General features: G+C 55.6%; 1 protein-coding gene across 2 annotated transcripts in view; it reads right to left on the bottom strand.

The window, feature by feature from the left end:
- The window catches only part of TBC1D22A (TBC1 domain family member 22A), a 318127-nt gene extending 293369 nt beyond the window's left edge, over positions 1 to 24758 (bottom strand). The window contains exons 1-3 of one of the 2 annotated variants that reach the window (XM_040637731.1): positions 24547 to 24758; positions 4477 to 4533; positions 3097 to 3437 (exon numbers count right to left, since the gene is read on the bottom strand). In XM_040637731.1, coding sequence (XP_040493665.1) covers positions 3097 to 3437; positions 4477 to 4533; positions 24547 to 24608 — 460 coding nt within the window. In that variant the 5' untranslated portion in view covers positions 24609 to 24758. The remainder of the gene's footprint in view (positions 1 to 3096; positions 3438 to 4476; positions 4534 to 24546) is intronic. The other variant, XM_040637730.1, reaches the window with a different exon arrangement.
- Between the last annotated feature and the right edge of the window lie 529 nt (positions 24759 to 25287).

Below are 25287 nucleotides of genomic sequence, written 5' to 3'. Positions count from 1 at the left end.
GCCTGGCCCTGGGCCGTGGGGCCCATGCAGGGACGAGGGTGGGAGAGGGCATGGAGGAGGAGAGAGGACAGCTCGGTTTAGCTCAGTGACATTCGTGTAATGACACAGGACACCAAAGGTAACGGGACACGGACCCGCCTTCGGGGAGCCTGCAAACCATGAGGATGAGCTGTACAGTCAGCGACCCCTCCCGCCAGCCCCTCCCCGGGATGGCCTCACCTCCTGAGCCTGGAACCTCACCCTCCTGGCAACCCTACAGACATCACCTCCACCCTGAAGCCTTCCCTGACACGCCCCTGGCCCTCCTCAACAAGACAAAACTGGGACTTCTCACTCTGGGTGCTTCTGGGTCCCGTTCACCGCTCCGAGGCTCCATCCCATTCACGGAGGTGAAAGACTCGTAACGCTCATGTCTCCTCCACTAGACTGCCAGTCAAAACACATCCACACTGGGCCCAGTCCAGCAAGAACGCCAACTGACATGGTCGTCTTAGCACCGACACCGAGTAAGCCATCCCCACAACTAACAGGCTGCCAAGGGAACTGAACACAGGCCCCCGAGTTCTGCCCACCACTGCCAGCCACCCATGGGGTCGGCTCCCTGAGAGGCTACCTCGGGTTCCAGAGCGGCCCTCTCCCCCTCGGCACTGTGCACGGTCAGGCCAGAGAGTTCCCTGGGCCCAGGCACCCTGGTCTCCACCCACTTCATGCCAGGAGCACACACTCTCTGCCCCAGATATAACCAAAAAGGTCCTAAAACATGAGCTTGTGTCCCTGGGGGAGGAATCACCAGGGGACAGGCCCTGCTCTCTGCGGTGAGGCCAGCGGCTGGCAGCAGGCCTGGCGTCAGACGCCCTAGACTTGAACCCCTGCCCCACCACTCAGAGTGCTGGGTGGGCCACGTGACCTCCCCATACCTCCCCCGTAAGCTTTCTCCTAGAGCAGCTGCGAAGTCGGAGGGGTTGTCTCGTGACGAGGGCCTGCGACAGTCCCTGCCCCGCAGTAGGCAATGGACAAGCGCTAGCCGCTATCACGACACGGGCTGCTCACACAGCCGCTCGGGGAGCTCACAAAGGGAAGGTGCTGAAGCGCAGGCCGGTGGAGGCAGAAGGCAAACAGGTTACCGGCCCCCTTCCCCAGCACGAGCCGCCTGAGCTCCCTTCACCTGGCTCTTACGGGAGGACGCCACCCCAAGGCTCCCCACCCTGGCTGGATGCAGCCCAAGTGCACACGTGGCCGTGGGCTGGATGCTGTGCGGCCCCTAAGTCCGTATGCTCAAGTCCCACCCCACATGGGACGGCGCTGGGACGACGGGCCTCAGGCTTACAGGAAGTCATGATGGGATCGGGGCTCTTGAAGAGTCACAAGACAGCCCGTTCCCCCTCTCTAGTCCCCCCCACGTGAGGATACTGTGAGAAGGCAGCTGTCTGCACCCCGAAAAGGGCCCTCACCAGAACGCAACCGTGTTGGCGGCCTGACCTCAGACTTCCAGCCTCCAGACCTGTGGGACGTAACCTTCTGCTGCTCACACGCCATCGGCCCATGGTACTCTTGTCACAGCAGCCCCACGGCCTGAGAGAACGAGACCCTCCCGGCTCAGCCGAGATGGGCCCCCACCTCCAGGGGTGCCGAGGCCCCCCAGCAACTGCTCGGATGTCAGGTGCTACAGGGGCTGTACCCAGGCCCCGGAGGCGTGGGGCACCGCAGAGGGCAGAGGAAAGCGGGGCGCCTGCCAACCTGAAAAGGCACGCGGGCTGAGGGCACTGCCCGGCCAGGGCACGCGGGGGGCAGTCAGCATGCACGGAGTCGTCTCCGGGATCCCCGAACCACTCGCAGAAGCCCTAACCTGATTCTCACTTTTAAACTCAAATACTTTGAAGTTCAGCCTATTTTAGAGAAAAATAGTTTAGATTCCAATATGAAAACTGGTCAAAGGAACTAATCCCCAGCGTTCTCACCTTCAGAGACCTGCGATGTTGCAAACGTTAGCCAGCTCCCGGGAAGGGTTTCTGACAACTAGACAGAGGGATGAACGCCAGCTCCGTGGGAGCCAGCAGGGCAAGCTGAGGCTGCATGACTCCCTCTTCTCTCTTCTGTAAACAAGGGGCAAGCCCTCTCCTCCCTCCGGAGGGAGCCCCTGGGACGGGGAGTCCGTGAGTCTGTGGCCGCACGGGCTGGTCCCTCTGCCGCCCGTGCCCCCCGCCTCACTCCCTCACCTCGCTGATGCTCACGTGTCACCTTCTCAGTAGGGCGTCTGGATGGTCCGACTGAAGATCACACCCCAGGTCCAGTCTGCTCTGTGACCACGTCCTACCTCTATTCCAACCCCCAGCACTCGTCACCTCCCCACACGCTCCAGGCCTCCTTACTGATCGTGCGTCGGTCAGTGTCTGTCCCCCTCATCAGGAGGCGTGCTCCAGGCCAGGGGCTTCCCTGGGGCACCCCAAGCCCTGACAGCCGTGCCTGACCCATCCCAGAGGCTCATCGAGTACATCACAGACGCCCCAAAACCAAAAGAGCAAAACTACCGAGAGCCATCTCCAGAAAGACCACTGAGCGCCAGGCACTGGGGTACAAGACATGCGCCGATCCCATCCTTGAGTCTATGATCTGAACACAGTGACTCCACCCCAGACCCTGCCGGCTACAGACTCTGAGACCATGTGCTGGTGTCCCAGTTGGGGGCGGGGGGGAGGTCACTGGAAGCTGAAGCAAGTGCAGCCTCTGAATGCGCAGTTGGCCTGGCCCCTCAGCTGGAAATGGCCCCCCCGGAACAACTGGGGCACACTGAGAAGGGAGACACAGTCGCCCGGGGCCTGGTGCTCACTGTGGGTCCTCACAGCCAGCCCACGAAAGCCGCACACCACGCCCCTCCTCCTGGAGGAGAGAAGCACTCCACTGGGGACACAAAGAAAAGTCCACGGCTTCTCCGGCCTGAGAAGGCCTGTGGGCATGAGGATCACAGCCTCAAGGTCTTCTAAGGGCATGAGCTCCTGCGGTGAACAGGACGGAACCCCTGTAACCTCCCACGCAGAAAGGACTGGAGCCCCTCTCCCTCTCAGCACTGCACGTCATCTCCTCGCGCCCCCGCCCCACCTGCAGGACAGGACGTGTGGCTCTCGCTGACGGACTTCACCAGCCGGAGGTCACCGCTCGGGACCGAAGGAGGCTCTGCCGCAGGCTCTGGCTTCTGCTTGGGGCCTGGCGCCTCCTGCAGCTTGTGGCGCTCCTGCCGCTGGCTGTGGTTGCGCAGGACGCGGTTGGCCGTCTCCATGACCACATCGGTGTTCAGGCTCTCCGCCGCCATGGCCAGGAGCCCGTCGTCGTCCTCGCCGGCATCCCAGGCGTCGCTGGTGTTGCTCTCAAACTCCTGGAAGGTGCTGATTCTCTTGGCCTTCACGGGTGTGGTGGGCACCTTGGGCGCGGCCTTGAGCAAGCTGCAAAGTCAAGGCAGACTTTACTTGTCCTCTTGGAGGCTGGAGAGGACTCACCCCAAAACCGGTCAGAGAGGAGCCCCTGGATGAAAGGTGCACATTTGAGCTTTCAGCCTCAACTGAGCTGAGGGTGAAGAGCAAACACAACCCAAAGAGGCATCCAAGAGAGGACTCCTGGGGCGCCTGGGTGGCTCAGTCGGTTAGATGTCTGCCTTCGGCTCAGGTTGTGATCCTGGGGTCCTGGGATTGAGCCCCGCATCGGGTTCCCTGCTCAGCTCTGCTTCTCCCTCTCCTTCCTCCCTCCCCCCCCCCACAATGTTGCGCATCTGCACGCACTCTCCCTCTCTCTCTCAAATAAATAAATAAACTTAAAAAAAACAAAAGAGGACTCCTAGGATTCAGTGACAGGAAGGAGAGGCTCTCGAGGGGCAGCCTCGCTGAGCAGTCCCTGCTCGGTGACAGAAGCCATTTAGGAGGAAGCCCAGCACCACACAGTCACGGCCTTCAACAGAGTCCCCAAACCCCACATGGGCCGGTGCCTGCAAACCTCCTAAGGCAGCAGTGGGGGTCGGATGGGGGCAGGAGCAGCTGTTCCCACAACCCAGGCCTTCCGTGTATGGACTCGAATACAGCACACTGGACCAAGAGCCCCCCACGGTGGGTCCAGTAACACCCGCCAGCACGGGCTGCGGGGCCACACCACCCTCTTGCGGGCCTCTGGTGGAAAGGCCCAGACACAGGGGCAGAGCGAGCCCCAGGCAGCCGGGCAGGGGAAGCGAGCTGACCACCGTGAACGGGCCCGGGGCCAGGCCCTCCCCCGCCAGCTAAGGGGATGCCAGCTATGTGCTCCCCTGCACAGGCCCCTCCACTTCGGGCTGGGCTTCCTCGTCTGCCTTTCTCCAGAGGACGAGCCGTGTGAGGCCCTGACACGTGTCTGCTCAAGGGAAGACCACTCTCCTCCCCTCAGGACTCCAGGTAGCGGGCGGGTCACCACGGCCCCCAGGAGTGTGCGACACGCAGCCTGAGCACAGGCCTCACTTACGTGCCGTGTAACAGCGGGTCGAAGGGGGGGTGCTGGGCGCCATACACATGCTGGATGCTGTTTAAAAAGAAAGGAAAACCGATTAGCTTCTCTTCGGCTTCCCCAAGAGCCGCCCACTAACTCAGGAAAAGGACCAGTTCCCAGTAACCCCGCGCCTGAGGGAAGCAATCCTCCATCGGCTGCCACAGGTCCCGAGGGCCGGTCTGGAAGGGATGAATGGCGCCATACAAGCCCACACCGCACAAACAATGGGGCATTCACCGGCCCTGCAAAAGGGCCTCAGCCCCGGGAGCCGCAGCCCTGACCGCATCAGCAGGGCCTCAGGCGCCGCTGGCAACCAGGCTGCTGGGAGCTACGGGCATCGCCAAGTTCAGGCGGCCTGTGCTCTCGGACCGTGTGCCGCCGGCAGCGCTACAAACTAATGCTGAGATGCCCACCTCGAAAGGCCCATCTGGAACCATTCTGTCTAAAGACAAAACGCAGAATCACAAAAGGGAGATAAATGTATTTTTTAAAGACAATGGTTTTATTATAAAAGTCTTCTGGGGGCGCCAGGGTGGCTCAGTCAGTGAAGCGTCTGCCTTTAGCTCAGGTCATGATCCCGGGGTCCTGGGATCGAGCCCCTTGTGGGGCTCCCTGCTCAGCGGGGAGCCTGCTTCTCCCTCTCCCTCTGCCCCTGCCCCCACTCATGCACGCTCTCTCTCAAATAAATTCTTTTTAAAACAAAATAAAAAATAAATTTAAAAATAGTCTTCTGCTCATCAGAGTAAACTTGGAAAACAGATGGAACAAAATAACCCCCGTGGCAGACAACCAGGGTGGTCAGCTGAGTGACCACACCCACAGCCCTTCCTCCGAGGGGGACATCCAGCCAGGGGAGGCCCTGTGACCCAGCGCAGGACAGTCACCAGCAGTGCAGACTTCCCCGTCTGCCTGGAGGAGCCACGCTGAGCGGGCACGCCCTCGGCCCTTGGCTCTCCCTGTCTTCCTGCCTGGAACATGGGTGTGAGGCCTAGAGGCTCCCCAGCCTTCATGCCAGCACGTGTGAGAAACGAACAGGAGACATAAAACCACCTGAGAACGCGGCTCGGCAGGAAGATGAGAAAGAGCACGGGTGTGGGGAGCCGGTGCGGCCCTGCGGGTCCAGCCGCCCACCTCCCTCGGCCAGAATAAGCAAACCCCGGTTCAGTTCAGCCACAATCAGTGAGACCGCCTGGTACAGTCCCCGTGTTAAGAGACTCCGGCTGGAACCCTGACCCGGGACCTCGTCGGGCGTGTCCGCTCGTTAAAGGGAATGCAGACACAGAGGCGTTTCGTGCACAGAGGAATGTCTTAATTTTTAAAAACAGAAGGAAATCCTACCTCTTTCACTAACCAATACATCATGACTATTTCCCCATATCATTACTATTCAATTTACTTACATGCATTTATTGACCCTGCATGTACTGACACATACCAAAAAATGCACGCTCCGTATTCAATTTAAAAACATAATCATGAGAAGGGCACACGAGATTCCTCTACTCATTTCACTGCAACTCCTTGTAAATCTATAATTATCTCCAATTTTTAAAGTTTTTAGAAGGCAGAGTAACAGAAAAATAATTTAGAAAATAAAGAAATAGAAGTCATAACAAGAGAATGAGCACAATTTATCACTGCCCGCGCCCCTCCCCGGACGGGACCACCGCTCATTTCACTGTCCCACCGTGTAACCACACCACAGTCTGTCTGACAACACAGACTGTGACACTCACTGCCAGTGGTAGTCCGCCCACGTGCCCATCAGCCACGTGGACAGACCGCATGTCACTGCTAATTTCATGGGAGGAAAGGGGTCTCAATGCTGGTTGTGTGTCTCAACTGTTTGTGAGGTGAAGCAATTTTTAAACACTCATTGACCTGTGCTCCTTCTTTTTGGCAACTGCCTATTCAGACCCTTTGCCATTTTTCTAAGGGGGTGTTCACCCTCTGCTCGCTGTTTAGTAAAAACCTTTGTCATTCCGGCAGTGCGGTTGGCAGAGTAACGGCTAAACATGTCACGTCCTGATCCCTGACTCTGCGAATCACGAGCCCTTAAAAGTCCTCCCTCCCTCTGCGCGGGAGTGTGACCGTGAAGAATGCTCCGATCAAGGCTACACTCCTGGCCTTGAAGATGGAGAAAGGGGGCCATGAGCCAAACTGTGGGAAGCCTCTAGGAACGGAGAGACTAAGAAAATGCCTTCTCCCTAGAACCTCCAGAAAGCCCTGCCAACAGCTTCATCTGAGCCCAGCAAGACCCATGTCAGACTTCCGACGGCCAGAGCCCTGAGACAGGAAGTGTGTATCATAAGCCAGTGGGGGAGTGCTGATTGGTTACACAGCAACAGAAAACCGGGAGAGAACAGAGAGGGGGCAGACAGCTGACAACTCCATCTCCCTGGTTTATGGAGGCTTAAAGGTCTCTGTGGTTAAGTCAACCTCACTTTAACGCATCACACAGGTCTCTCCTCAAAAAGGCCCACCCCCAACTGTCTTGGTCCGTTCCAGCTGCTCTAACAAAAATACCGCGCACGGGGCAGCTTATAAACAAAGACATTTACCCCCCACAGTCCTGGAGGCTGAAGTGCAAGATCAAGGTGCCAGCAGATCCGGTGTCTGGTGAGGGTCTCAGCTGCTGCCCTCTGCGGCGTCCTCAGCCGGCGGAAGAGGCAGGGACGCTCTCTGGGATCTCTTTTATAAAGGCCCTGATCCCACCACGGGGACTCCCGCCTCAGGATCTCCCCACCCCTAGAGCCCCCACCTCCTCACACCCTCACTCTGGGGGCTAGGGCTTCCCGCAAGTTTTGGGAGCACACGAACATTCGGCCCAGCAGACCCACTGAGGTGGTGTAAATCTCCAACTGTGTCCTAGTTCCACACTTCTGTGGTTTTATTTTTTACCCTTAAGTTTTGAGTCACCTAGAATTCATTTTATTTTGCTACAGACTGTAGAAAACTTTTTTTAAAAAAATCCACTGCTCCGGGGCGCCTGGGTGGCTCAGTCGTTAAGTGTCTGCCTTCGGCTCAGGTCAGATCCCAGCGTTTGGGGATCGAGCCCCGCATCGGGCTCCCTGCTCAGCGTGAAGCCTGCTTCTCCCCCTCCCACTCCCCCTGCTTGTGTTCCCTCTCTCACTGCCTCTCTCTCTGTCAAATAAATAAATAAAATCTTAAAAAAAAAAAAATCCACTGCTCCAATGCCATTGGTTAAAAACCTACCCTTCTCCCTACTGGTTTGCAGACACTGTCTTCAATACACTGAGATCATTCTACACGGGGGCATTGTTTCAGTGTTCCATTCATTCCTCCCTGCCTGCGCCTGTGGAACAACGTTTTAATTACAGAAAATGTCCCTTTTTATATCCTAAAATGCTTCAGCAAAATTTAACGGACATTTGATAGTCCCCACTTTGTGACAGGTGCTGTGAGGAGTACCAGGCAGGCAGAGACAAGCACACTGGACTCCCAACTCCTAAGAACCTTTAAGTTTACTTATAAAAATTTTTAAAAATGAATTGGCATTTATAATGTTCTAGGAGAACGAAAACATGGTAAACTAGAATATTATTTGACGGAATAGTCCTCAGCCACAAAATAAAGCGCTGGCCCACGCTACAACAGGGAAGAACCTTGGAAACATCGCGCTACGTGCGGGAAGCCGGTCATAAAAAAACGCCTATTCTATGATCCCATTGATATGAAATGTGTACAATGGAGACAGAAGGTAGACTAGTTGGGGGCGCCTGGGTGGCACAGCGGTTAAGCGTCTGCCTTCGGCTCAGGGTGTGATCCCGGTGTTATGGGATCGAGCCCCACGTCAGGCTCCTCCGCTGGGAGCCTGCTTCTTCCTCTCCCACTCCCCCTGCTTGTGTTCTCTCTCTCGCTGGCTGTCTCTGTCTCTGTCGAATAAATAAATAAAAATCTTTAAAAAAAAAAAAGAAAAGAAAAAGAAAGGATATTTCCTTTAAAAAAAAAAAAAGAAGGTAGACTAGTCGTTGCTTGGGGTGAAGGACTGAGACTGGGGTGACAGCGAAAGACTACAGGGCTTCCTCTTGAGGGGACCGACATATTCTAACGTTGACTGTGGCGATGTTAAGTCTGTGGATTCATCGCAATACCATTGACCTTCACCCGTTAAACGAGGAAACGGTGTTGTATGTGAACTTAAATGGGTGAACTCAAGTACATGTGAATCTCAATGAAGATGTAAGTTTTTAAAGGCAGCGCACTTTCCCCCTGGTTCTCTTAGGTTCTCTCTTGCAACCCGGCCACCAGGCTTTGAAACAGCCCAAACTGGCCACGTGGAGAGCCACATGGAAGCACTAGAGCCAACATCTTCAGGGAGGTCCCAGCTGACGGCCGGCATCAACCGCGACGGGCGTGAGTCACCAGCCTTCTTCTGATTCCCATCCCAGCCTCTGAACCTTCCCAGTGACACCATGGAACGGAGGTGCACCATCCCCACTGTGACCAGTCTGACCCACAGAATCCAGGAGGATTTTGGGGTTTGTCGTTGTTGCTGCCATTTGAAAGAAAAAGTATCAGCCCACGGAGGTCAAGCACAACCCCCCTGTTGTGGTCCGTTGCCAGAAATCTCTTGGAGGCTTCCCTGACCTTGGTAGAACATTTCCAGTTTTAAGAACCAAAGGGCCTGGGGCGCCTGGGTGGCACAGCTGTTGGGCGTCTGCCTTCGGCTCAGGGCGTGATCCCGGCGTTATGGGATCGAGCCCCACATCAGGCTCTTCCGCTATGAGCCTGCTTCTTCCTCTCCCACTCCCCCTGCTTGTGTTCCCTCTCTCACTGGCTGTCTCTATCTCTGTCAAATAAATAAATAAATTCTTTAAAAAAAAAAAAAAAAGAACCAAAGGGCCTGGGTAAATGCTCTAGACTTGAGCTTCCTCATCCCAGAACTGGGAATAAGAACGTGTAAGAAATGAGAGAGCCATAAATGGCAGCAGCTTGACTACTGCAAGGGACCTCCAGACAGCATTTACCAGTATTCTGCACCCACCCTGTTGGCTTGCGCCGTTCCCTCGTGTCTCAGTACACGAATACGGCTCCAAACCAGCTGGCAGCGGGCCTCTGCCCTCCACGCGCAAGGCATTTCCACAGGTCCTACAGCGTTCCCACACACTGCGGGCCCTTCCCTCCCAGGACGGCGCCAACGCATTAATTCTTCGTGGGCACACCACTTGTGTTTATTGAGCAGAAAATGTGCCGGCAAAGTTCAAGCTCAGACTAAAAGGGATCTCATTTTATCTTATTAAAATTGCATTTTTATCTGGTGTTGCATAGCTAAAAAGAAAAACAGGCTTCAGCTAAAGCCATTTAAAAGGATAAGTGGCAACTAACATACCTACCTCATTGCACATAATGAAATCATTCTTTAAAAAATATGTCCACCAATAAACTTTTTAGTAAATCGTGCTGCTTAAAAACACCACAGTAATTCATTGCTTTAAAGAGGACCCCAGTGATTCCTTACAATAAAGCAGATACAGAAGACATAATGCTACTTCTAGGCACACGCCATGAAAAAACCCTTGCGTAAGGACACAGGAGACAGGTTCAGCGATGCCGCCAACACTAAAAAGAAAAAAAAATTTAAGAAAACCCTTTATCCATTATCAACTGAAGAATGAATTCACATTATCCGTCTGTCCATTATCAACTGAATAACGAATAAACAAACTGGAACATATACATACATTGGAATACTAACCACAATAAACACAAAGGAACTACAAGAACCCAGATCAGTAAACTCACAAGCCTACCACTGAAGAGTAACTTGAATATGCACAGTATGACGTCATTTACAGGAAGTGAAGCTATCTATCGTGTTGGATACATGCACAAGTGGTCAAAAATCCTAGTGCATGATGGCAATGAAAACAAATTCAGAATAGTGATAGGAGTGGGGGGGGAGGGGACCCTGGGTCCAGGAAAACGATGCGATGGCTTCAACACTGTACGTGTGCCAGCTTATCCCTCGTGATGGATAGAGGACGCAGGCGTGCTCCCTGCGCGGCTGCCAGAGCAGGGCTCGGCACCCAGGCGGCCACAAAACGGAGTGCTCCTCAAGGACCCTTCCTGCTGACTCGAAGCCTCCCCAGCCCACCCCGTCCTGGTTACGCTGGACACGGAAACCTTGCCAAAAGAAGGCTCAACATCTTTAGTCATCAGAGAAGCACAAATTAAACCCACCATGGGACACCACTTCACACGCAGAAGGACGGCAAAACTAAAAAGGTAATACAAGTATTGGGGAGAATGGAAAGAAAATGAAACTTTACACCCTGTCGACGGAGATATAAAACAGCACAGCTGCTTCGGAAGACAGGCTGGAGGGTCCTCAAAGGTCAGATTGTTACCGCATGACCCTGTATTTCCACTCCAGGTATACACCCAAAGAAATGAAAACATATAACTAAACAGAAAAAGTACACTGCATTACTTATAATAGCCAAAGTGTGGGAACAGTCCCAAGGTCCATCAACGGGCGGCCTCGGCACACACGGGAATATACTGTCAGGTTACAAGGAGTGAAGGGCTGACATCTGCTCCCACGTGCATGAAGCCTGGAAACATCGCGCTCAGTGAAGGAAACCAGTCACGAAGACCACAGGTCGTATGATTCCACACATGAATAAGCCAATGTCCAGGATAAGCAAACCCACAGAAACAAAAAGCAGATGAGTGGAGCCCCCAGAGAGGAGGGAAAGGGGACTCACTGCTGGTGAGCGTGGGGGGGGGGGCGGTTTCTGTGTGGTGAGTGAGGCAAATGTTCTAAAATGGACTATGGTGGTGATGACTGTCCCACTCCGCAAAGATTGAAAACACTGAACTGCACACTTGGAGTGGGTGAAACAGGATATGTAAATGACGTCTCTACAAAGATGCAGAAAGGAAGGGAGGAAACGGAGGGAGGGAGGGAAGGAGAGAAGGGAGGGGGAGAGGGGAAGAGGGAGGGAGTGGGAGAGGGAGGAGGGGAAGGGGGGAGGGAGGAAGGGAGGGGGAAGAAGCAGGAGGGCCTCCTCCCTGACCAGGCGTCCAGGAAGGTGCCCGTGCCACGGGAGGCCAAGGTTGAGGGAAGGCAGCCCTCTGCACTAACCACCCGGCTGACCAACGTCACCCGACAGGCCTTTAAGCAGGTCCGAGTCCACCTCTGGGGCCCCAAACGACAGAAGTCCCTGATGCTACCAGCACAGAACCAAACATTTCAGTAGCTTCAAGTGAAAATGACAGACGTGGTATCACGCCCCAAATTAAGACCATGAAACTTCAGAAGGATTCATTCATTACCAGCAGGCACCAGCAGGGACCACAGTTGCATTTTTCCAGGCGGGACGGGTCTCCATCCTGATGACCACACAACCGTGCGGCCAGGAAGGACTCTCAGATAAAGGAACAAATGCACGAGAACTCATGAAGCATCATGGGGTCCAACTCTGCGGCCCCACAGAGGCTCCCATCCAGGTGAGAGGGAGGCGCCCGGACCAAGGACAGCACCGCACAGGGCAGGCCAGGGACAGACAGGTGGAGAGATGCTCCCCGGGGATGATGCCCCGAAGAGGACCCCCCGATGACAACCCCCGAGTTCTCATCAAAGCACGCCCGTCCTGCACAAGGCACGGGAGCCCCCACTGGAACGCCACCACCAGGAAAGGGAAGGCAGGCAATGAAGACGGTAAAGCTGAGGTTCACTGCAGGCAGGAGGTGGGAGCGAGGGACGCCCCTAGGTGGAGGGGGTCACAGGTGAGGACAGGCTGGAGACACCGGTGAGCCAGGGGAGGCCCACAGAAGAGAGACGGGGCCCCTGACCAATCACCGCTGGGTCCTCAGGACGCTCCCCCACCGCCTTTACTACACGAGGCAGGGAAAGTGTAACAGAAACCAGAATCTAAGACGGTCTGAGGGCCCACTTGTGGACGGCCAAGTGCCCAAGCCTGGCCTCCCCTTGGAGAGCACCCTTCGTTTGGCAAACACTGGCTGAGCACCTGCCGCAGGCTGGGCTGACCCTGGAGCTGGAGAGACGCTGGGGAGCCAGGGACACAGGGACAGCCGGCCCCGCTGGCTCCCGTGATGGTGGGCGATCATCTGAACACGAGTGAGCACAGCAGCGGGAGAAGCAAGAGGGACTCAAGCACAAAGTCACAGGCAGAATTCCAGAAGGAGGAATGCTGCAAGGCCTCTCCTGCGTTTCCTGGTTTAACTAGGACCCCCCAACATCAAGGCCCCGGCTTGGAAACAAAACCGACGGGCCGGGGACCAGGACAGCTCTCTGCTCTTCAGTGAAAGGCTGGAGGAACAGGGGCTGAAAGCAGCCCTGAGGGACACAGCGAAACGAGAGAGGAGGAAAAGTAGGGGGAAAATGTCCTAAGCATCAAAAAGGAAACAAAGAATCTATGCCGGCACTTAGGATGAAGTGCTCGCCTGCAGCACGGTCGCGTGGCATCAGCGGGCAGGTCGGTGGCCCCCACTGCGGCCACCAGCCTCCCCGGCCAAGCTCGGGGACAGCTCCACGCCCCCTCTGTGCTCAACAGCACTTTTCTGAAATATGAACTCAATTAGCGACTGATTTACCATTAGGCTCGCTCTAACACACAGCGATGTTCCCCAGGTTTATAAAATATTCTGAAGAAGTAAGTTTTCCAAGGAAATGAACTTTAGAGGGCTTCAGAGGAAAATGTATGAAACACCATTATCACCACAGCAAACAGTTCCATCGTCCCTCCGCCCACACTGGAGTCTGGAACTCTCGGCCCCGTGAAGGCAACTGCAGGAACACGTGGCCCCACGGACCCATACCAGAGGGTCTCTCCAGCTGTCCCAGCAATGACAGCCATGCCACCATGCCTGGCAGTGACGCTCAGCCTGTCCCACGTGCTCTCGGCCGACTAGTGCCCCCACGGGGTCATGAGCTCCCCACAAAAGGGATGGGGTCTGTCTGCTGTCACGCTCCTTGGAGTCCCCAGAACCCAGCAGAGACTCAGGCAATTGTGGAGTCAATCGGCAAGTTGCTCCACGGACAGCCTCTCGAAACAGAGCTTGGAAATGCGCACGTTCACAATAACATGTTCTTCTCATGAGAAGAGCAATGTGTGAACTCTCAGATACAGAGGACAGGCTGGTGGTTGTCCAACAGGGGGAGACGAATGGGTGAAGGTGGAAGGAGACACAAACTTAGGACAGTAAGCCCTGGGGAAGCGATGTGCGCGGCGTGGGGACTACAGTTAATAACACTGTGTCACAGACTGGACAGCAGCTGAGAGAGAAGACCTTACAAGTTCTCACCAGAAGAAAAACCATCTGAACCGCGTGTGGTGATGGAGGTTAAGGACAGGCTGTGGTGATCGTTTCACGATATACACACACATCACATCATTACACTGTACGTCTGAAACTCATACAACGTTCTATGTCCATTAAACCTCAACCCTGACAAAAATGATGGGTATTTACTATGGAAAACAGAAGACATGAGTGAGAGGAAAGAAGGCTTTGGAATTAGCAGGGAAAGAACACAGCATGGCGGCCAGCCACCCCCGAGCCCCATCTTCCCTCAATCCTCCTGACCGCCTGCTACCTCTCTCTCCACTCCCATGCCAGTGCACCCCCTTTCCTGCCAGCCTGTCCGGAGGCTCCTAAGACTCTTCCACACGTTCCTGACCACCACTCCCCACAGCCGAGCCCCCAACACCGCCTTCCTCCCACTTTGCAGGAAACTACGCTCTCTCCTGATGCTCCTGACCATCTCCAGGTAAAGGGTTCTCAAACAGCTGCCTCCAGGCACCACTGTCAAGTCAGCCACACACTCCCCATCTCGCAGAAGTCAGCTCTGCCCCAGTGGCCACACCTCACGCCCACTTCTCACAATGTCCAGCCCCGGGACAACCCCCACCGATCAGGCAGAAGACCAACGAGCACCCCCTGCCTCCTGCACCCCCCCACACCTCCTCCCACCAGCAGCTCCTGGCCCTCCCGGGGCTGCCAGCATCTGACATCTAAAAACCCACCTGCTGTCCCCACCACCCTGGATCTGGGCTCAGTTTCTCCTCCTGACCAGGTCACCAACTCCTTCCATGACCTAATCTCCACGAACGGCAATCCAAGAATCTGAGGGCCCCCTCCCCTCCTCCCTGAAGCACGCCACCCATGTTCAGCCAATGTCCACGTCCTCCTAAACCCTGAACCATTCCCCACGTCTCCACCCTCCCCTCCATCACTATCCCACACTGATGCCTCTGGTTCTGGTCTCGGCTCTGCCAGTCAGGGGACAGCGTCACTCCCCAGCTCAAAGTCTGCAAGGTCTTCCTGCTGCCCTTGGGGAACAACTGGAACCTTCCCTGTGCCTCTCCACACCACCACCCCAGCTTGGGGCCAGCGCTGGCCTGCAGCACACCCTGTCTGACAGCCCAGCCCTCACGGTCAGGTCCCTGCTGGCAGCACTCTTCTCTCTCCTGTCCACGATTTCCTCAGCTGGGCCTTCATTCAGCCACCTGGCTGCCAAGCAGGCCAGCCCCAGGCCTTGTCTACAGCACACCCCCACAACCAAGTACGGACGTACAGGAACTGACGGTCCTTCAAGGTCCAGTTTGAGGTCGCCTCCACCAGCCTCTCCCTCCCTTCGCCCACCCACACTGCCCCAGGACCTGCAGAGCGCCCCCTAGGTGTGCACACAGCAGGCATCCAATAAATGCTTGAGACATTTAATGCTTCTTTGTTATACAAATATTTGAATGATTGAGCATTTTACACGTGGAACCATGGTCTCTCAGAACCGGATAGAAGGGGAGCGCCCTCTGATCTGCTCCTGCATTTCCTTGGCCTGACCCATCCCGGCAGAGCCACTGAAAATCAGGCCAGTCCATGAAGCCACATTTGGTCGAGACATAAAATGCCACTAGTGACTGGTTTTAGAACAGAAAAGTCCTCCAAGAGGGAACACAATTTAAAGAGAAAACAAAACGGGACCCAGAGCCACCACATCCTCACAGGCCGTCCCACACCACGGCAGCAGTGTCTAGGAATGACCCGCAGCACTACCAGCTCGCCTGGCCGGACGGCAGCCATCGACCGAGGCAGGCTCACTCTCCGAACAGAACAGGCGGCCTTCTGTGCTCCTCCTCCGCCCCATCAAATAGCCCAATGCCCACGATAGGAGGAGGAAAATACCATCACAAATACTTACAGCTGTGGGGAGCCTGAGTGGCTCCGTCCATGAAGTGTCTGCCTTAGGCTCAGATCATGATCCCAGGGTCCTGGGATGGAGCCCCGAGTCAGAGTTGGGCTCCCTACTCAGCAGGGAGTCTGCTTCTCCCTCTGCCTGACACTCCCCCTGCTTGTGCTCACTCTCTGTCTCTTTGACAAATAAATAAATAAAATACTTTAAAAAAAAAAAATACTTAAAGCTGTGATGAACCGTCTCCCCCGCTTTTCTCCTCCCACAGCCAGCCTGAATTCTGAAAGCAGCACGGCCAGGCATCCCCTCTAGGTCCCCACCCCAACGACACACCGCAGAGTCCCCCAACTGACCAGCCTCACCACCAGGTTCCCTGGAAAAACGAGAGAAGCAGGTTTATCAGCACCCCCCAAAGGGCTGCCCCTGCCTCCCATGTCCACAGCGGCGCCGAGGGACCCATCCCCTTTCCAAGATCCCGCCCTTTGCCCTGCTCTCCACACACAGCGTGCCCAATGCCATGTGACAATCCCGGTCACCCTGCGGAGGGCTTTCCGTGAAGGACCAGGAGCTGATCCAGAAGACAGGAATTACGTGCTGTCCCCTCTGGGCATAAGCCTTAGAGCCAGCAAGCCTTATTCTATCTTTGAGTTTAGCACAAATGTTTCCTGAAAGAAGGGTCATTTCAAAACTGGAGCAAGGTATGCGTGGGAACAAGTGGAGAGCTGTCCGTGGCACCTTTAAGAACCGTATCGAGGGGGCTGGCCACCAGCATGGCCAAGCTCAAGTGCACAGGCTGTGTGAGAAGGAAGACGGCAGATGGCGGACACACCAGCCAGGGCAGTAGGCACACAGCAGGGCCAGGACTGCCCCTCCGCAGCGCCGGTGAACTCCGGACCCTTGGAGGATGGACCCCAGCACAGGCAAGAACACCCACAAGGGGCCTCGGGAGGAGAGAGCTAATGCCGTCGGGGGCCCAGAAAGGTATGGCTCTGCCCCTAACCGACACACCCGGACTCAGAGCTGGCTCATTCGCTCAGGAGCCGTGGGCCTGGGATAGACGCCACCTCGACATTGCTGTCCATGCAGAGAGGAGCACACGCGGGCACGGCTGCCACGGGGCCCAATGTGCGTGCTCCCCAGCCAGCTGTGCGAGCGACAGCGACAGCATCTGCAGCCCTTAATTCACACAACCCAGACAGTCCACACTGCTCTAACCACTGACGACTACAGGCACCTCTGTGACCCTCAGCACTCGGGCTGGAATTTCCATATTAATCCCCAGAAAAGAGGAAACAGCATTTCAGAATGGGGGAACAGAAAGACTGGGGATACTCAAAATGAAAGTTCCCCAACCCCAGGGCCCCATATATGGGAAGAACCCAGGCTGCCCCGTTCCGTGTGGGCTTCCCAACCTCTCTGCCACTGGTCTGTGGAGGGAACATCAGAGCGAAGCTAGAAGCAGCTGTTCCTCTCCTCCTGAAGGACCCCCGAGCTGTGCAAATCCAAGCACATGGGAACCAGGTTCCCAACCCCAAGGCCTGAGGAGCCAGGTGAGGGCAGCTCTCACGGAACAGCAGCGGGAGCCAGCTCCCAGAGGGCCGGCTCTGCCACCTGCCCGCAGCCCAGGCTTCCCAGTCTGCAAACTCCCTGCTGCAGGGAGGGCCGATGGCATGCTGCATGGCAGGAGCCTGGCAAGAGAAAAGCAGTCTCGAGTGTGCAGTGTCACGACAAGACCCACGCAGCCTCGTCCAGGGTGTGGCACAAAACCCTACCCCAGGACATTTGTCCACAGCCGCACTCGGCATTGTCCGCGTTCCCAGGGCCCGGCACAGGGCCATCCCAAAACCTGGCTGTCTGCAAGATCCCATGTGCAGCCTGCCCCCCCTTTCAGCAGACCCATGCTGCACCCCAAAGGGCCTGCAGGGCCAGACTCCACACCACACCGTCTAAACACAAGGAAGCTGAGGAGAGGACGGGGAGGGGCAGGTGTCCCTCACTGGCCCCGGACACTGCACCACTGTCCTCCTCCGTCCTGCACGCAGACAGGCCTACCCCAGGGCAGTCTGCAGAACAGGAAAACAGACGTGGGCTCCCAGGGCACTTCAACTCATTCCCACCGATGACCTCCGACCGCACCTTCACAGCACTTGGGAAATGGAATACTTCCTCCCACTCTCAATTTTTTTAAAAAATTATTTTAATCAAAATCATCAGGGATTTATTTATTTCAATCATTTCTGTCCTCACTTAAAATTAACCCATAAGAGTCTAGATTTGCTACATTAGACAAATATGTAAAAGAGAAAAAACATGATTCACATTTTTATTTTTCAAAATGTTTCCAGACCAGCTAAAAGGCATTTAATAACATGAAACTGGACCACCAAGAAACAAACAAGCAAAAGGAACTGTGTACACAGCAAACCCCCCCCCCCACTGGTGCTTCCGAGGCACTGGCACAGTAAGACCATCTCCACTTACAGACGGAGCCCAGAAAACCCCTACCAGAGAGACTCCAGGGCTCCTCGCAACACAGGAAAAGAGGAATCAACAGGCACTCCGTCCAAACAGCCACTTCAAAAATATAAGCAAGGAAACAAGCAGGTTTCTAAAAACACAAGGGCGAGCTGGTCAGGGCAGCAGCTCAGAGCTTCTGAGAAAAGAGGCAGGGCCTCCACGCAGTTCTTGGACCCAAGAGGACATGAGCTACAGGAAGAGCCAGCTTTGTTCCAGTCCTTTGGGACTAAATGCACTTTGCAGAGGTGGGCAGTGAAGCGCCAGCCCACCCAGGAAGACGGGTGCAGGTGCCCTGTCCACATCCAAGGGCAGGACCCTGCAGGGCAAGGTGCGGAGGGCTACCCACAACCCTTCCCTTCTGACATCCCTCCCCGCACGTTTCTCCCACCCTCACCCTCCCCGCTGCGGAGTTTTTCCGCAGCTGCTTTAACGAACTGCCACGCACAGTGGCTTAAAACACACACGTTTATCATCTTCAAGTCTGGGGGCCCCAAGTCCAAGGCGGGTCTCATGGGGCTTAAGTCGAGGTGTTGGCCACTGCATTCATTTCCGGGCGCTCTGGGGAGAGTCCGCTTCCTGCTCATTCGGGTTGTCGGCAGAATTCCATCTCCTGCGGTTGGAGGACTGAGGTTCCCACCGGCTGTAAGCAGAGGCCGCTCCAGCTGCTGGAGGCCACCACACCTCCGCCCCCTGCTCATGGCCCCTTCCTCCATTTTCAGAGCCAGCCATGGCAGACCAGCGTTCGTCAGCTGTTGATTCTGACCACTTTTAAGCGCTCGCTCCATTCCACTGGACCCACCAGGTCACCCAGGACAAGGTACTGTCTCAGGATCAGCCGATCTGCACCCTTCACTCTTTTTTGCCATGTGACCTGGTTCCAGGTTCCAGGGATAAGGATGAGGATATCTTTGGGGGTCATTATTCTGCCAACCACACCCCATCCCTCCAGCCAGAACCCTGGTGATCACCTCAACCCCTCAACCCCGGGGCCATCAGGGAATGCTCCAAGCCCTGCCTGCAGCCTGAGGGCAGAACCTCCCTCCCTCTTTCTCCCCCCCAGCCTACCCTCTCCTCAAGGAGGATGAACAGGACCATAGCACCACCCTTCAGTGCTTTCTCACGGCTCTTTTCTGTGGCCCTCCGAGTCCTGCCCACCTCCCACCCCTCTTCTCACAAGGCTGCCCTCCTGCCACCCTCCTCCCCAGCCTCAGGGTCCCCGCGGTGTGCTTCCCCTGCGAGGAGCGCTCTGACGCCCACCCCGCAGCTCCGCATGTGCGCATCTCTACGGGCTGGCTCCCTCTCCCTCTCCATCTCCAGGGCTCAGGTCAGGCGGCCTTCCCCTGACGCAGGTCCTGTGCTGCTGCCACCACCGCCTGATGATGACCCCCGAAGCACCTAGTGACGTGCTTACTGTCTTCCTCACCCCAGTGGCCTCTGAGAGCCTCATCTCTTGGCTCGGCATTCTGGCACGCAAAGCATGTTCTGAATGCATGAACTGTCCCCCCAACAAGTCCTCCCCTCAGCCAATGAGTGATGGCGGCCTGTTAGATGACCGTGGAGCAGATGCCTCACCGGCTCGGAGACTCCTCGGGCTGGGACGGCTGGAAGCTGAAAGCGGTCTTCTGCTCCAGCTCTCCCCCAAGCACCCACAGCCCTTCCTGCCGCCATCCCCCGCACAGATGTCACCCTTCACAGGCCCCAGCACCCGCACACCCTCCGGTCGGCAGAGCTCGCGGCCAGGCAGAGCTGAGCCGCCACAACCAGCGGCGGACCCACACCAGAAGGCTGCCCGCGCTGCACACGTGGTGGGCTGGGACTCGTCCTGCCATTTACGGTTACGCATGGCAAGAGTGCCACCCACAACTGCACCGGGCACCGCCCCTCGGGAGCCAAGCGAGTCTGTGGCGCAAGAAAGAACCGGCCCCGGAGTCAGACTGAAGCTGTCGTGATCCCCACCATCCACCCTCTGCTTTTTACGGTGCCCCATCCTCTCTCACCGGGATGTTCGCCCCAGTCTCTGAACCGGTCTCCCCACTTCTGCCCTTCCCTCCCAGCCCCTAACCTACCAGCCACCCGGAGGCCAAAGTGATACTGTCACGCCTCTGCCAAGACCCTCCAAAGCGTTCCTGGGTCAGAGTAAGAGACAGAAAGCCCACGTCTTTCCACTGTGACCACAAGGCCCGCCCCCACCACCTTCCAGACCTCGTGCCCCAGGACTCTCCCCCTCCTCCCTCACCTCCAGTCGCCAGGCCCCCTGTTCTTCTCGAGCACCCCACTGTCGCTTCCGACTGGGGCCTTTGCACTCATTGGCCCTCTGCCCGGACCACTGTCCTACCGGCCACCCAGGGGGCCTGTTCACGCACCTCCTGCAAGGCTTGCTCAAATGTTACCTCCTCTGTGAGGCCTTCTCTGACCACCTTATCAGGAAACCCTCCCTACCCCATGTGCCTCCGAACTGTCTATCCCAATTCTCTGCTTTAGGTTTCGAGAACAAAATAACAGTTCCCACCTTCTCCTGGCTAACTCTCTTCTTCGCTTAGTCGTGGTCTTTATTCTCTGCCCTTCCCGCTCCACTGTAAGCTCTGTGAGAGCACGGGTTCTGATCTGTTTTGTTCACTGGTGTATCTCTAGCCCCTGGACCTGTTATTGGCACCGTGTGTTGGTTAAACAAATAACTACTGAATGAATAAATGTTCAAACTCTCCAAGCTGCTCCAAGAGGCCTTCTCTCACGCTCATCAAAGAGAATCAGACCAGACCAAACAAATATGGGCCTGGAGGTCCCAGCCACTTAGGTCTAATCCAGCTTCATCAGGTTACACTGGCAGAAACCGATGGCGCCAGGGGTGACATGACCTGGTGAAAGTCACACAGAGAACAGGAAAGAAAGGTTGAAACCCAGACCACAGAATGGAGTCAGAGGTGCTTCCACTCTATCACACATCCCACCTCATCCAGAAGAGAAACTTCTAGGAAAGCCCCAGCCAAATAGACAACCTAAGGACGAGGGTGAGCAGAGGACAGGGGGTCTGCTGATAAGACCACCTCTCATGCAGTGTGAAGCCCGGGCCAAATCACTTCCTCCCTCCGGGTTAACCCAGAAGGCAGCCTGAATCAATCACCGTTTATCCGCACTAACAGTGCAAAGGGGAGGAAGGCACGCTCCCAAAACTCGCAGAGCTCACAGTCTGGAGAAGAAAACAAGCACCTATCAACGATGCTGAGTCTGATGCACAAAAGGGTACTTTAGTCCAGACTGCAGGAAAACACACAAGGCTTTACGAGGAGGAGCACTGGAAGTGAACTTTGAAAATTAAAAAAATAAAATAAGCCAGACAAAGGGGAGGAAAGGGAGGCAAAGAACACCCTAGTCAGCTTTGAGAGCATGAAACTGACAGAGGTATCACACAGCATGGACACCAAGGAACCTGTCAGTCCATCAGTACCGCGGAGGGCAACATTCAAAGCAAGGAGGGGTGGGAGATGTGGCTCAAGAATTGGGCAAGGGTCCGGGTATAAAGGGCCTTCCTATGCTTCTCCACATGGCATTTCAGGGGAAACAGGCAAGGGCCTTAAGCCACGCCTACCTCAGGGAGTGTCCGCTGGAGGACAGCATGTTGTACTGTAACCCTAAAACACTGGGGAGGGCGCCTGGGGGCTCAGTCAGTGAAGCATCTGCCTTCGGCTCAGGTCATGATCTCAGGGTCCTGGGATTGAGCCCCGCGTCAGGCTCCCTGCACAGCAGGGAGACTGCTTTTCCCTCTCCCTCTGCCTACCACTCCCCCTACTTGTGTGCTCTCTCTCTCTGTCAAATAAATAAATAAAATCTTTAAAAATATATAAAAATAAAAAAATAAAAAATAAGACACTAGGAAGACGCAACACCTTAGGGCACCAGGAATTGTGTGTGGCCAACAGTAAGAGCTCAGTGACTACCTGCCATTATTGTCACAAGGACGTGTGATGAGGGAATGATTACTTAGGAACCACTAAGGGCTACACTGTATAAAGGACCCCTAACAGTTCTGTATTCTGTGGTGACTATTCTTCCTTCTTTGCGTTCCCTTGGGCTAATGTCCACACTCAAAGGGTGACACAATCCTGAGAAGCACTGAAAGGGCCAGCAGGGCCGCAGGAATCTGGCCAGGAACTCGGCCAGCACTGCGTTCATGCAGGTAAGGACTAAGTATGCGGCAAGAGATCAGCAAGGAAGGTGAGCCACTGATGACCGAGCAACTCCTCCTGCTGCCTGGATAGCAGGACCGCCAGAGCCAGGTCGTCGGAGGCACGGGGCACAGGCGCTGGGCAGGCCTTTCCAGTGGGCTCACCCTCTCCTCTGTGCCCTGGGCTCTGCAGGGACAGCCCCTGGCAGCTCTCCAAGACTCCACTCCAACTCTGTAGCTCCGACAAGGGAGCTGCTCTCAAAAATGCCTAAGACACACACAGCGCCAAAATCAGAAGGAAACAGAAGTCTGTCTTTGGTGACGCAGAACTTCACAGAAGAAAGCTGGGAACCACAGCAGCTTCCCGAGGCCATCATAACATGACAGAAATTGATCCTCTCACAGCTCAGGGGGCTTGGAATCCAAAATCAAGGTGTTGGCAGCGCCACACTCTCTGAAGTCGTCAGAGAAGGATCCTTCCCTGCCTCTTCTAGATCCACTGGTTGCCTGCCATCTTTGGCCTTCCTGGGCTTGTGAGCACAGGGCTCCAATCTCTGCCTCCGTCTTCACATACCATCTTCCCTATGTCTGTCTCTCTGTGTCCAAATTTCCTTCTTCTTTTAAAGACACCAGTCATTGGACTAGGGCTCAACCTAACCCAGTATGACCTTGTTTTAACTTGATTAAGTCTGCAAAGATGCTATTTCCCAATAAGGTCACATTCACAGGTTCCAGATAGACATGGGGGGAGGGGGAAGGGAACACTACTGAACCCAATACAAGGACAAATTACCAAGAGATACAGTCATCAATTCATGTGTTCATTCACCATTATAACTTCATATTGCAGCTCAACTATTCTTAGAACTCAATTGGTTAAGAATCAAAGTTTATTTAGACTGAGAAAAAACCAAAACCTCAAGACCTAAAGGCAACACACAAAAGTACTACAGCTATGTGGCTCCTCTTCCCCAGAGTCTATGTTCGGGAGTATCTGTCTCTGTCACCACTGGGACCTACTATTCTCTGCCATTACAGAATTTTCACATCACCTTGGACCCTGACGTTGGTTTTGAAGAAAGCTCTTTTCTTCCTTATTCACGCACAACACTGTGGTGTGAAATGGGATCTCTGGCCGCCTCTAGTGATCCCCTCCAAAGTCACTGTGTCTGAGCGGTCAGTAACTCACTCCTACTAATTCCCAAATCACTCTGAAAACTGAACATTTCTGACCGAACACGGTGAATTCCAAAGTTTACAATTCTACCACTCCGCCCACAGTATTTCTTATGCAACACTTATGAATAAGCTGTGCTTATAAATGATTCTACGTGGAGTTATTTTAATACCACAATTCCTAATTTTCAGTATGTCAGACGTTAGTTTTGAAACAGAATAAACCGCGCTTAGAAATTCTGACATCTGTTTCTCTCTAATCTACGTTTGCCAGCAGCTGAGTTTCTCCTAGGCACTGTCCATGTACTGTCTTCACGTTCCCCGGGGCCCTGGCCAGGGATCAGCGACACGCCGATCAGGACTTTGGAGCCGTACAGCTTCCAAGGTGCACCCAGGTCATTGCATACACTTCATTTTCCGTTTAATGTTTTCTTCTTAATTTGCTTTCTGCTGCTGACTCAAGAAAGGAGTCGGTTTTGTGGCCAGAAAGTGGGATACATGGAAATTCACAGGGAGTCTCAAATCCAATTGAGCAAATCCTCGAGCTCGAGGCCAAAAGCAGCCGTTCACAGGAGAGACAAGAAGGCCATTCAAGTGGGTCAAACCGCCACGCCCCCTCGCAGCAACCGATGGCCCGGCAAGCACAGCCTGCCCCGGCCAGTTTCCGCACTCCACCAAACTCTTCGCAGCGCGACCCAAGTCAGTCTCTTTCGGCTTCCCCAGGGAGCCCAGGAGTTTCGCAGAAGAGAGCCTGCCAGTCTCAGCACAAACTTGCGGGCATTTCCCCCTCCTCCCTTCGAGCCTCGATCTACGTGCGGCCACTGTCACCTCCCAGACCCTGCGCTTGACCCCCGCCCCCGTTCCCCCAACGCCCCTCACGTCCCCAGCCGTCCTCCCGCAGCCCAGGTCACCCCACCCCAGACCCCGACTCCACCCGCAGCCCAGCGGGCCGACGCGCCCACCTGACCTCTGACCCCTGACCCCGACCCGGCCTCCCCGTCACACCCACCTGCCCGGGACTTTGCTGTTGCTGCGCTTCCAGAACTGCTTCCTGGCCCCGTCGCTGGCCATGGCCCCTCTTCATCCCTCAGACCCGCGGCCCCGACACCCCGAGTGCAGCCGGCCGGCCCCGGCGGGCCTTTCCTGTACCCCGGGTGTCCCCTCAGCGGTCCCGGGACTCTCCAGCCTAGAGCCAAGAGGCTCTTCCGCCTCCCTCCGGAAGTTGTGCCTCCGCGCGCCCGGAAGTCCCGCCTCCGTCCCAGACGCGCCTGGCGCTCGGCGCGGGCGCTGACGGCACTAAAGAGCGACGCTAGGGAGGAAGTGTGGTGGATGCGCGCTGGGAGGCCGGAATTTGTGTCACGGCGGCTGGCTGGGGCCCACGGCCGGCTCTATGCTCTGCTGCTGGTCGAGGTGGTGGAAGGAGCGACCGGGGGCAGCGGAGGGGGCAGCCGAGGGTCGGCAGAGCGGGAGTGGCGCCTCGGGGCGCGCGGACCCCGGCGCAGTAAGCCGCCAGCAGGGTTTTAAAGAGTCCGCAGGAAACAGTGAACATAGAATAAGTCTGCTTTGGTGGGGCGACTGGGTGGCTCCGTCGGTTAAGCGTCTGCTTTGGGCTCAGGTCATGATCCCGGGGTCCTGGGATGGGGCCCCCTGCTCAGCGGGGAGACTGCCTCTCCCTCCCCCTGCCTCCTCCCCAGCCAGTGCCCTTGCACTCGTTCTTGCTTGCTCGCTCTCGCGCTCAAATAAATAAATA

This window comes from Ursus maritimus, unplaced genomic scaffold, assembly GCF_017311325.1.
Source record: "Ursus maritimus isolate PB19 unplaced genomic scaffold, ASM1731132v1 scaffold_21, whole genome shotgun sequence".
NCBI classification, from domain to species: domain Eukaryota; kingdom Metazoa; phylum Chordata; class Mammalia; order Carnivora; family Ursidae; genus Ursus; species Ursus maritimus.
This window is presented reverse-complemented; position numbering and strand designations above follow the sequence as displayed.